This window comes from Conger conger, chromosome 12, assembly GCF_963514075.1.
Source record: "Conger conger chromosome 12, fConCon1.1, whole genome shotgun sequence".
NCBI classification, from domain to species: Eukaryota; Metazoa; Chordata; class Actinopteri; order Anguilliformes; family Congridae; genus Conger; species Conger conger.
In genome coordinates, this window is record NC_083771.1 from 32,530,829 (window position 1) to 32,544,361 (window position 13,533).

The 13,533-nt window shown below is 38.1% G+C and overlaps 1 protein-coding gene across 5 annotated transcripts in view; it reads right to left on the reverse strand.

The window, feature by feature from the left end:
• Nucleotides 1-9,086: 9,086 nt before the first annotated feature.
• The window catches only part of LOC133142050 (EGF-like repeat and discoidin I-like domain-containing protein 3), a 102,553-nt gene continuing 98,106 nt past the window's right edge, over nt 9,087-13,533 (reverse strand). For all 5 annotated transcript variants that reach the window (XM_061262988.1, XM_061262987.1, XM_061262986.1 and 2 more), the window contains one exon: nt 9,087-12,184. In XM_061262988.1, the coding sequence (XP_061118972.1) occupies nt 12,035-12,184 (150 nt within the window). In that variant the 3' untranslated portion in view covers nt 9,087-12,034. The remainder of the gene's footprint in view (nt 12,185-13,533) is intronic.

A 13,533-nucleotide genomic window follows, 5' to 3' on the forward strand; every position in this document is an offset into this window, starting at 1 on the left:
GTGCTGCTAGACCAATGAGAAGACTGAATACTAAGGGAATGCTAGGTGCTTGAAGACAAATTGTATACAAATTATATTACTCTAAACTTCTAAAAAAAGAAGAAAAGGCAAGACATGTACCACAACTTGTCTGAATTAATTACTTACATTGGTTTTTTTTTTTTTGTTAAGTGTTTGTTTCATTCTTAAAATAAATCCATTATGTCTACATTTTGGCACAGTGTAGCCTTCTGTGGAACAATACTTAATCTTTCTTGGATGGGTAAATTGAGTACATATTTACAAATGAGCTCAGACTAGACAAGTGATTGACAGGTTAAATAAAGTTGCCTACCATGCATTACCTACACAATATTTGCAGCAGTTTTGTCTTCACAAACACATTTTCAGCACCACAGATACATCTTTGCAGTTTTAGCTTGAGCGGGGTGCTGAAAGATCAGTGATTTAGAAGACAATCATCAAATGTGATAAGGTCAGCTGAAACTTATGTAATGTATGGGAAACATTAGTTACCTGCCAGTGGATACTGCTGTAAAGTGCACCTTTTTGTCATAAATTCTCAGCTAAGTAGCTAAGGAAAGCTAGCCTAAATGAAACTGAAACAAAGCTGTATAGTTTATGGGTGTACCTAGAGAATTTTATCGGGGACATCACATCCGTTGAGAACAGCTTGAATAGAGATATTTCTGAGAAAAGCTGACAATGTTTGATTTTATTTACTATCATCCCTAGCAGAGAAGCTTCATCAGTGTCCAGTGATGCATTATGAAGTATTTTGGGCAATTCCCTTTAATTGAAGCTTCATTCAAACACTTCCTTCCATCCTTGTCCCAATGTTAGGTAAGAATTAATTTTGGTATTTGCTGAACTCACCTAGTGTCTGTAAATAAATTGTAAATCAAATTTGAATCCAGATGTAAACATTTAACGTTTGTAAATGTACTTTGTCAGCCATAACGCTCAAGCTGCAAATCAGCACACTATTAATAACCCAGCACTGGACTATGGCTCAACAGATTCCACAGCTGCCATGACAACCTTGCCAAAATGCACCTTAAGCAAAAATGCTTTACTGCAATCACTGTTATTATGTCAAAGCATATAATTTAATCTGCATCTAAATGAATAGCAAGAAAACTAATGACTTAATTTGAACTGGTATTGAACAAAGTTGGAGGATGTGCATGTTCTCATAAGCAGGCTTCTGGACGCTTGGGCTATTTATCGAACTGACTGGGGCAGCCAGATTACCTCATCCATTAGGGCAAGCATCCACCCTTACCCCAGCGTTCCCTGCCAGCCGGACATGAGTGCAAATAACCGTGCAAGGTGACAAATAAATTAGGACAGCTGCTCTGCACAGATGTTCTTTTTCCAAGTACAGAGACACCCACACTGGTCCCATGTAGGTTGTTTGCATCCTCTGTGGGACTCTGTTGTGTTTTGAATCTCATCCAGAGTGGAATATGGTAGTTAGCATTAAACTCAACATTTAGATCAGTGGTGTTCAGAGTCCAGTCCGACAGAGCCACTGTATCTCCTGGCTTTCCTTTTTCAGCACCGGTAATTCAATGTTACGTAATTTGTCAGCTGATGAGTCCAGGAACCTTGTTTCTAGACTCTGATCGAAAAGAAACCACAAAACCGCAATCACTAAAACCCATAGCCACTGTAGCTCTGCAGGGCTTGAGTTTATATATGTAAATATAGGCCTGTATTTAACCCTTGAAATTCTATTAACATCAGCAGTGGGGAAATGCTTAAATCACTTTTCATGGTCTTTTTCTATATAAATAGTCTGAATGAGAGCTGTTACATTCTTTGGGATAGAACTGCTCATATAAACTTTCATTGCACATGACTCCCTATAGATAAAGTATATAGACATTCAGAGAATGTCTGCTCCTCGTTTGAAGCCTTAGCCTGCCCCTTCTCCTGCTCTCTCAAACCCTATAAAATGTGCATCCAGAATTCTCAAGTGTTTGGAACTCCAGCTTCACCCTGGAGTATGAAAGGGGTAGAGGGCTTTGTTTGTCTGAAATCCAGCGTTACCGCCAGCCTAAAACATTTACCTCAGCTAGCTGACTCGTAGTGGGAAAATCAGCACTCTGAAAAGCTTGGAGGTCCCTTATGTAATCTTAAAGGAGTAAAACAGAGGTTGGTCACACTTTCTAGATTTTCATGTGCAATTTGCGCAAGAGGGCATTGAAGAAACACATTGAAAGTATTAAATATGTCTGTTCTTTTAGTTTTGGAGAAGTAAGAGTTTGAAATTTATTGTCCTATTTTCAACCGGTTGAGAATGTTATCCTCGTAGTATGTCACTCGAGGATAACCACTCCCCTTATCTCTCCCCTATAACCCATGACCCACAGTTTGCACTGCTGGCCTACAGGAAAGTGGGGGCATGTCATAGCTAATTGACAGTGATCATCACCACATCCGAAGAGTTCGGGTGAACTTTTATACTGGGAAATTTACGCTTAGAAAACTATGTTTTAAAATACATTTAAATGACTGAATAAAAATAATATGCACATTTGTTTTATTGTTGCCTAAAGGCAACTGGCAAGTGTCACATTCAACCACCATGTTACTGCTTTAACCCTCCTCATCTCTTCAGTGGAGGACTGGGAGACTGAGAGACTCACAGACCGCAGGTCCCCGGGCACGTGCCTGTCCTGCAGGAAGGGTGAGAACATAAGACACCTCGGCTCTCTCGCTGGGGAAGGACGAGGGCTACAGCTGGAATAGCAGTGAGCGCTGGGCTGAGAAAGCGTGACAGGATCCCACTTCCCCGAAGTATGGGTCTGGTGAGGGCAGGCGGGGTTCCAGGACTCTTGGCAAATCTTGGAGGTCCCTTATGTAATCTTCGGGTGGCTTGAGTCAAAACCACTGAAAGGTTATAGTCACCAGGTCTCGTGATCAATCTTAGCCTCTTAGTTGCTTTGCACAGTGAAACATATACTCTCTCAGGGTGGAAGAGACCATTATGGCAATTAACATGTCTTCAATTGGTGGCAGTCTGCAGAATGTTTTATCTGTGGCTCTGCAGAAGTTTGCCGGGTGAGCCAATTTGTCAGGGCTGTTTGTAAAAAAAGTTTTCCCGCTGTGTTTTGTCCATTTATCTGCTGACAGAGAAAACAGCCTCTTATTTTTGATGGCAGCATTCGACATCTGCAAGCCTGCAAATATCAGTTTTATATGACAGTTAATCTGCACCATCTTCAGTGCGGTCTGGGACTGCTAGGAACCATTTTTTTTCCCCATATGTCATTTTACCTGCTTAGAAACAAAGCAATATTAATTGAATAATGGTGATATAATTGGGCTTGTACTTGTACTCAGGTTGCTGTAGAGTTTTGAAATTATTTGGACAAATATGTTCCTGGCCGGAAAGTATAATTTTCAGTCCCAGTAAATGATGGAAGAGTTTGAAACGAACTTCCCAGTTGGTTTGTAGCACGCATTCTGTTTCATAATGGCTGATGATACCATCACTAAGATCCAAATCTGTGCCCCATCAGTGTGCTGACAAGGAAACAAAATTCAGAAGGAAACATGCAAGATACTGTATGTACTGTATGTTTTTTCTTAAGCAGCGTGTCTTAAACTGTGACCATTTTTTTATTTTCCTTCGATGGAGATGGAACATGATGATAATAAAATTGGATCACCAAAATGGATAATAAAATACAATAAAGTCAAATAAATAAATCAAGGGCTGTACATTACATCATGTAGCAGGATATGATCATCACAAGTACATTGCATTTCTAATTTATATATTATAAACATTAGCAAAATAGTCTAATGAAGGTGATCTCTCACCAAGCATGGACCATTTAGCTCTTTTCAACTTTGCAGTGGCAAACTCTAATGTAATGTCTTGAAGAGTAAGATATAGAAGATCAGGTTCAATCTGTAACCTCAACATAGTTTTTTAAGCCAAAATAAAACATGCAGAAATATATGGAGGGAAGAGGTAAATTGTATATCCATAGGTTAAGCCATAATTAAACAGTATGTTGATAATGATTAGCATGTATTTACACACACACAGGATATATCAGAGACCTTATCATAGGGAAGTGTATGTGGATGAGCATTGAGTGTGCTTGGCTATGTGGCTCAACAAGGAGGAGTGACTATATTTGGACATTCTGGGATGGAACTGTTTCCTGTTTGGAGCCTGTTCCTCCAGCATCAGTTACAGAATGCCAGTCTGCTGGTTTCCATGACAAAGGAGGCTCTGGTGGAAATGGGGCAGACAGAATGTTTACCTTTGGGAGATGTTGACATGGAGAACAATGAGAGAAGCGGACCCCAAAGGGACACTTAATCGCAGGCTTCCTAAATATCTTCCTACCCATGAATTATTTATTGGACGACGATATGCGAATGTTGCTGCATTTGCCTCCTTAGTTTGCAGAGGGACAGCAGTGACAGGTGTCCAATGGGCCATATCCATCCAGACTTTGCCTGGAACCATGCAGAAAAAAAGACAGCTCATGCATTTTTCATGCCTTCCACACTCCGGGACAACAACGCACACTTCCCCTCACAGTTTGTGACACTTTGGTCGGGTTAGATACCACTTGACAAGCTACGCCCAGGAGGCCGCAAAGTTATTATCGGCCAAGAGCAAAGAGCCGCTCCACGGAACTGAACCAGTTTTTTACCGATTTGTTTTTCCCCTTTTCGTCCCTTGGAAGTGTTAAGCGGTATATGATTCAGTTCGGCTCACCACATAAAGGGCTGCCGCCCACCTTTTTACAGATTGCGTGCATGGACATTTGGCTGTTATGGAAATTAGATTGTGTCACTGGATCTGCCTCTCATCGTGGGTTGACATTGCGGCTGTTGGGGGTTTTTTGGCCGTTATTTACAGGTGAATAAAAAATTTGTCATCCACCATTGTCAGGCTAAGGCACTGTTTGCTGCGGCTTCTAAACATGTTGACTGAATCGATTTGCATATATGCCAGCCAGGAAGTAAACATCAGGACTGACTGCACAGTATAAAAAGGAGGGGAAACATTTGTAATTCAGGTTTGTGGTGCATTTACCATTCCCATATTTATTAGACCATATGTTATTGTAATTGCAAAGAAACACACGTCTGCTCGCTCGTTCTCTCTCTCAAACACACACACACTTAGTTTTAATAGACAGGTGTAAGCCCCCCACTAACCCAATGATGAAGTTAGCTGAGCAGGGCGAAGGTATCTGCATCTTTATCCTTCAGGTGCTGTGGGGAAGGGGTTGATCTCGCAAAATATTTTGGACTATTCGGTGAAGATGCTTTCAAAAATAACAAAATGAACAGTTTCTAAATTGTTATACATTTATACATTTGATAATTTTTTGATGGAGCATAGATTCACGGCTGAAAACTAAATCAAACCAATATTTATTGGTGACCATCCTTAAAACTGCATCGTTGTGTAGTTTTATAAGAAACTCAGCTGACAGGTTATTACAAACACATTGGAGATCTTGCCACAGTTGTTCTGCAGACTTTGGTTGTTTCACTTGCTTCTGGCTATGCAGGTAATCCCAGACACCCTTGATCAAGATTTTAGGGGAAAAGTGGTTTATTACATATATTACTTTATTTAATGAAATACAAACATGTCTCTAAAGAAAATAATCCCTTTCATTTAATTGTAAGCCAAAGGCAAGGACAGATGCAAACTAAAGCCTGAGTGTAGGTACAGATATGTCCTTTGAGCATGTCTGCATGTTAACAAAATTAACAACATCAAATTAACTTTGACCAGAATTGGCTTCAAATTAAATATTAAAACAGAAGATTCCTGAAATGTTTAATGCAGGTTGCCTATAATTACATTTCATGCAGATGTCTTGTGTTGTGAATATTTTCAGCATTTTACCTGTAATCATAATGCCATATGCACCTGCTTATGATGGAAGGTAAACAGATGTCTCCTTAATCAACAATAAGTGTGTCTGGCAGTTTATAGTGTTGCAATCCTTTCACCTTCCGTATCGGGCTTTCTGAGCTTGAAATATTGGATTTACGACAAACACAACACCTTCTGTTATGCTATCACAATTATACAGAAACAATAACAATATTGACAAAGCTCTCTATTTGCTCTACCCTCTATGGTTGTTTGGCTGTTGATCGAAATGAAAACAGTAAAACAAACTTTAGGTCGATCTACTTGCTTCAATTAAACCGACTCTTGAGCTAAAGGACGTGGTTCTTATCCCTTCATAAAATCTTATTCATAGGGTAAGTGGCAAAACATCTGACTGAAAGACAAAAGCAAATGCAGACGCGATGATGCTCTACACAGGTGTTGAAAAGCTTTTGGCTTTAGGCACAGCGCTGATAACAAAGCATGCCATTTTTCTTTTGTCAATTTTGTGTCACTTCTGGAAGCAAGTCTCGGGAGGGTAAGATTTAATGAACCCCATGTTGGGGAAGGGGGGTGCTCTTCACTGACCAATGTTCATACATCAATGGGTTTTGGTCTTCACAGCAAAAAGTAATGTTTTGTTGAAATTGGTGAGTCACTAGAGAAATGACATATGGTCAGTGGAATAGAATATGGCTTCATACAGAAGCAGCATTGGCATCATAAAACCTTGCTCTTCCATCACTACTACAGGCCAATGACAATGTGATCTATGACAATGGCATCTTCCAGGAACACTGGATTGAAAATTCTGTCAGATGAAGGGTTACACCTGCACTGTCGGCCCACATGCCAAATATATACTGAATTTATAAAGACAAACATGTGCAGGCAATGCTAATATTGTATGCAAACTGTAAATAGTCTTTAATTAACTCACACTCAGTCACAGCTAAACATAGGCTTTGTGTAACATCAGCATGTCATGAGGAATATAAACTGTATGACTAATGGAATTTCTGCTGTCCAAAGTGATTATGCCCATGTTAGGATTTGGATGTGACTTGGAATGACATAACCTGACCTGTTTCGATGAATCAATAATGTGCAGTCAAAACTAATTTCACTCTATTTCCTTTGTCATCCATGCATTTTAGTCAAAACGACTGCATTATCAGTTATTGTTATTGCTATTTGTTTTATTGTTGTACTGGTTATTGAAATGCCTGGATTTATATTCCACACTTCACTTAGGGTCTGCTGGTTGTCATTTCATCACATTTAGTTTATTGGCTTTAACCAGGGCTGGGCCAGTCTGAGTTTTTTGCATTCATTCCTTTTTTCACGGTGCAATTTTCAATCACTATGGTAGCAGGATATACTGCTTGAAAGCATTAAAACTCACGGTGGTTCTTTCTCTCTAACCTATTTTAGGACGCCATTGCTTTAGTGATAACAGTAACATGTGAGTGGCAAACAAGCATCTTCGCTGCATTTTGGAAATCGACAGACTAAATTAATCACAACGAGGGTCCAGCAAACTGCACTAAAGTTCCCCATTCTAAAAACCACAGTAATCTGTATCCACACAAAAACATCAAATATTTTCATTGGAAGAAATGTATCTACTACTTCCACCGTGTTTCAGCTTTTTTACAAAGATTTACCTTTCAGAACATTGCACCTGTTGTCAAAAGGGTTCAAGAATAGTAACCATTTTATTTTGAGTATGTATGTCATTGTCAAGCTTGTGTTGAGATACTTAAGGGGTTAAATTGGTTGATTTGAAAATTAAAAGTGAAAAAGTCTTTAAAGATATTCTGTCCATCTAGAGCCATATGTCTTTGAGATGTGTTTAACATTATTTCATTCAATTGATTCTTTACGCATTTGGTTGAATTTCAATCCCCTATGGCAGTGTGAAAGCATTGATTTTTTTACAATAAAATGCTTTGTTGTCTATTAAAGATAAGTACTTTTGTATTACCACAGTAAATAATTGCGTGGGAATTGGTATCTCTCAAGTAACCAGTTTTACTGTCCACACTACATAAACAATCCCAATAAAATAAAGGTTCCAACTTCAGCTTTAAATAATTACAGCAATTTGCACATCTACTGTATGATGGTTTCATTATATTGATGATGGATTTATTATATATTTCATAAAAGTAATCTCACTTGTTAGTATCTGGAAAGGTGGCATGGGAGGGGGCATTGCATGTAGCCCTGCACTGAGTGGCAAATGCCCTTTAGAAATCTATTTGGCTCATCCACTGGAATGTCTGTTAATCTCTGCTTGAGATTCTGCGTGCCGTGACCTTTGACTGGCCTTGCTGCATTTGACTATGCTGAAATTCTTTCAAACCTGGCCCCCAGGCATTCTTCCATCTGGTACCCCAAACCTTTGAGAACACATTCTACAATCTGGCTGCAAAGAAAGGAGTTCCATAATATTTTTATGTCAAATATTACAAGTCTTGATACGATATTACAGAAAACTATAACCAGTATGTCTATCCATTCTCAGCTGTTTAATATTGTAAGTTCTGATCATTTTACGTATTGAATGGGCCGCTTGTTCCATGTAAAACTGGACAAAATGCTTTTAAAAGGTAATTATACCCTAGCTCAAATTTTTGCTGTAAACGTGTTCGTATGCCTACTTCAAGAAAAATGTAAATCCATTATTTCAACATTTATGAAATAATATCATTTTGGCATAGAAACAGGTAGAAAGAGTGTTTAAAAATGCCTCTTGTAGCCCACTATGCTCCTGCCTCAATGTTTTCTACAGTGCAATCTGGCCGCGCCCCTGCCCTTTTCCAGTGTACTTCTATGTCATAAAGATGTCAATCAGTTATCCAGTTGGAAAATTGCTGACACCCAAAAATGTGTCAGTTTACTTTATCAGCTCATTTTCAATGTCAGAAAGCCAGTTGTTACAGATCAATACTATATGGAACTCTGCCACAATCTGATTGTTTAGACAATACTTAATTAAAACAAGATGGACTCTACCTACTCTACCCACCCCAGAACACATTTTAAAAAGGCAGAGCTAGGCTGAAAGAGTGCAATTACTCTTTAAACAATAATTCTGGAACCAAAATAGTATTTGGCATCATGTTTTCAGCTAGAGGATATTAGCACGATGAGATAAACCTTTATCATGCATTAAAAAAACAGAAGCTGCTTTGTTCACAGACATTTTGTTTTTATTATTTGTCAAAACAAAGAGCGTTCCTTGAAGTGACCACAAAGCTATACACAATAAAATACCCATCCTCTTTCCCCCAACAAACTTTGACAAATCAGTATATGACCAGTATATTTTTCCAGACAGCACTTGTTATTCACACTGAAATGATGACATTAGATAATGCAGACACCAAATGAGGAAAAAATCTAACTGAATTTACAGTTCATTTGGTTATCCTGATCTTCACATGGGTGGACTTCTTCAAAGAAATCACAGGGTACAGTACACAACGTGAAAGACCGCAAACTACTGGAAACAACACTGAACTTTTACCCCGGTATGTCAACTGATTTTGTCCCTCTTTGAAATGTCAAGGCTTTCTGTTTTTCTTGCATATAAAAAAATAATACATATTGAACTGCAATAACAAAAAATGAATTATTTCCTTGGATATCAGAGGCAATGCCAGAGATTCTACTGACTCATCCTTCCTCAGCTTCAATGTCCCCCTGCCCTCTTTGCATCCTAATGACGGGGGTTTCCGGTTTGCAATATGTTGCCGGTCCATGTTTGAAGAACATAGAAATACATGATGATGAGAAGAGACTGTTCACCTACAAACTAGAGAACATCCAGCTTTGCTTCCTAATCTCTGCCCCTACTACATGTCCTGGCAAGCTGTTCCACGGATTGACCACTTCTTGTGTATTGTAAATAAATATTTCCCGATACAGTATACATTATTCTACTCAATGCTATCCTCGGGTTTGCTCCTTAATGAAATTCCATCAAACTGGAATGCTTCAGATTCTACAATAGGAGCACAGAGATGGGAATCTTGAGTCAAAAGAAGCTTTGAAAAGGCCTTACCTGGGCTGAATGACCTTGGAGAGCACAGTGATATGAGTAATAAGACTACATCATCTGAAATGGGTCATGGCCATGGTCATGTTCGGCATAACAGAAAATTCTGGAAACCGCATGAAACTCGAATACATACAGTGTAAATTTGGAAGAATGTTGCACAATATACAATGAAAAACGGCAAAATAGTTTTTTATGACAATGACATCTAATTCAATTTATTATACACTTCTATCAGATACCATGGGACATGTCAGAAAACATATCAAGTCCCTACATAACTAGTTCTACAATGCATTACTTGTTCATTTTCAATCAAAGTTGTGGACATTTCTATACCTTTTGACATATCACTCCAACAGGATGTCGAAATTCTGGGATAGACTCAAAATACTGGCAAGGAACTCTTTTATGTATTGGCAGTTCATTTTTTAAAATTAATTCTGCCATTCAAAAAAACTCGTTTTTTTTAATCAAAATTACCTAATTGTGGCATCCATTGAGCTAAAAAATAATATTAATAAACAAAATAGATGTTTCATCTGAAGATCTACTACACAGTTCAGACATGGCAACAGTCCAGTAGCAAGGTTTTGCTGTCTGGTGTATGTATAATGTGCAATTGGTTTAATTCAATCCACTTAATTTATATTGTTTGAACTGTAGCTTTTCATAACTATATATATTTTTCATAATTTATGTAGTGTTGTGTATGTGAATGTCAACATACAGTACAGGAATGATGTAGACATGAAGACATACAGTAGCAACAACTACAACTGTTTAATATAGCAACTGAACTGATTTGTTCTGTGATGTTAAAATGATGGAATATACCTTCAATATATGAGAATAAAGTGGATTTAATGCAAACTGCATGTAATATGCAATTAGCTGTTTGGGTTCCAATTTTCCTAAAAATTAATTCAACTACTTTCAGACACAAATGGTAAATTCGTAATTATATTTAGCAATTAATTTACGCTTAAGCATCTCAGAGAACTGTGGGTAAAAATACTAATGATAAAAAAAAAAAGTAAAAACAAGAGGCTTCTATCCTGAGCTTATCATATTTAAATTTGAGCGAAAATGTAATGCAAAGTAAACGGAAGAAAATTCACAATTTCAGCATACAACCTAGGCATATGAAGCCAAAAACAAACTTTAAAAAAATAGATTTAAAATAAATAAAGAAAAAATAAAGTTGATAATTAGAAAATTGAGATAATTATTTTACATTTAATTTTACTAATATTATCCTTTAACTCTTTCTTAATAGTACAGCTGATTGTATTTAGGTCTAAACCTCTGCAGTGTATGTCAGGAAATATAACAGAAAAATGACATAAAAATATACTGTATACTCTTAAACCACATTGTTGATGTTGTGTATTGCAAGCTTTTTAAAAACGTTACAATATGGATTAAATACCATGAGTTGTGTGCCATGCAATTGTTGTTAGATGGTTATTTTAATGTAGTATCGATCCATCCCAAAATACAAGAATGACAGTAATGTTCATTAAGTGTTATAGTAAAAAGTACAAATGCATTGCATAATATTAGTGGTTATCTTTTTCAAATAATAATTCCTAACTTTAAATAACTTTTTGCTTTCTAGTCGGATATGGGCAATGTTCAAAGCCAAAGAGGCAATTCAGATAGGCCTCACACCTAGAAAGTAACACTGCAGCCGTTATACCACAGTGTGAACATTTCCCCTCCACTCAGAACAAATACATTCCACTAAAAAACCAAAACCAAAACAAATAATAATAATAAAAACAATACAAATATTAATATTACTACCATTAATAATAATAATAATAATAATAATAATAATAATAATAATAATAATAATGATGTCTAAAAAGTACATATTTGACAAGGGCAGGTTTAGATCATTATACAAAACACAAATTCCTGCCAATCACAACCAAACACTCTTGAAAAAACCCCTCAGAAATAGATTATTTTGTACAGGTTTCACACAGTTTCTATGGAGATGCTGGAGTAATCTTTAATATTCCAATATTCCTGGGGCCCGGGTGTTGGGGCAGGGGCCGTTGGGGCCCAGCTCAGTCTTCCTCTGTGCACCCGAGCAGCTCGACTCGCAAAGTAATCCGACCGTACCACGACCAGGGCAGGATCCGCAGGAAGCGGCTGTGGATGGGCGGCTCCATCACGTTCTTTCTGTGCGTCTCATTGTCAAAGTTCCCCTGGAATATCTGTGAGGGAAAAAGACACACACGTTGAACAAAATTGTGTCGTGATAAACCCACTGTGGGAATGAAGGGTGTCACACACATACGTAACATGAAACAGACACTGGACTGGCCCAGTGCTTTCAGTTGAATGTCTTATGCCCCTGAATTGCTGAGCTTAAGGTTTTTAAGGTTTCCCCTTAAAACGTGTTTAAACCTGGTAACCAGCAACTCCTCTGCCAGTGCAGAGCTTGTAGTATCCCTGGAGATATTGTAAGTGGTCTCTCATATAAGAATTAAAGAGATGCAGAGCATTCAAACACAAACACAATCCTTCCTGCCGCGAATGTATTTCCATGTACCACTCAACCCAGCACTGCGTGGCTACAGGCTATGGATGAACCACTTTGCTATGAGATTGAATAAGGGTCCCTTGTCACAATTGGAGTAGGACAGGAACCTGTAATACAGTGAAAGCAGTCAGGTTAAATCCGTGCAACGGGGCTTTGCAGTTGGGAAAGAGCAACTGGAGAACATTAGATTTAATCAGTGAACCATAACTGCTCCCTTTGCTCCCAACACAATCACATTACTAAGCAATCCAGATAATTTGTGCAGGTCAGTGCTCCTTCTCTCTCCTTCACTGTCATACACATAAGATAGCTAACATTATTCATGTTATTCATAGGTTTTACTTTTTCATGGATACTTTCCAGATTTAATCTCAACTCCAAACATTCAAAATAGTAACAAACTAACTAATTTGTCTGGCAAATGATACATTGAGGGATGCAACTAATGGCAATGGGGGATATGTGTAATTAGTGTAATCGAAATGATGATCACAGACCCAGTATTACCATCGTTGTCAAGTGATTGCCCCTACCCACATAACCACCATTCTGCAACCCATCTTTAAAAAAGACAGCTTTAAAAAAGACATACAGCTATAATTTTCTGTGTGGGTTATCCCAACCAGAATGACATTGCCTGAACTTAAAACACTCCACACACTGTTTGGGGACAATGGGAAAGAAGGGTTTTGACAGCAGCAAGTCTGTACCAATGACTGCATGATTGGCAGATTGGTGACATTTATACTTCAGATAAAGCCATCTGCCACCATCCTTGAACAGGGTTTGTTGTCCTCAAAGTCCATTCTCTTTGAGGTAGAACTACGACTGTCTGTTTATTTATTTTTATTCACCAGGGACAGTGCACATTAATGAACATTTTCAGTTCCCACATCAATGTAAATGTGCCAGAGTTAGCTGATGAGCTCATGTTCATCAGTAGTCCCTAACCTGCATGTCTTTGCACTGTGGAAGGAAACCGTTGACTGTGACTGTGATTGCCACTCCCTCAGCTCCAGG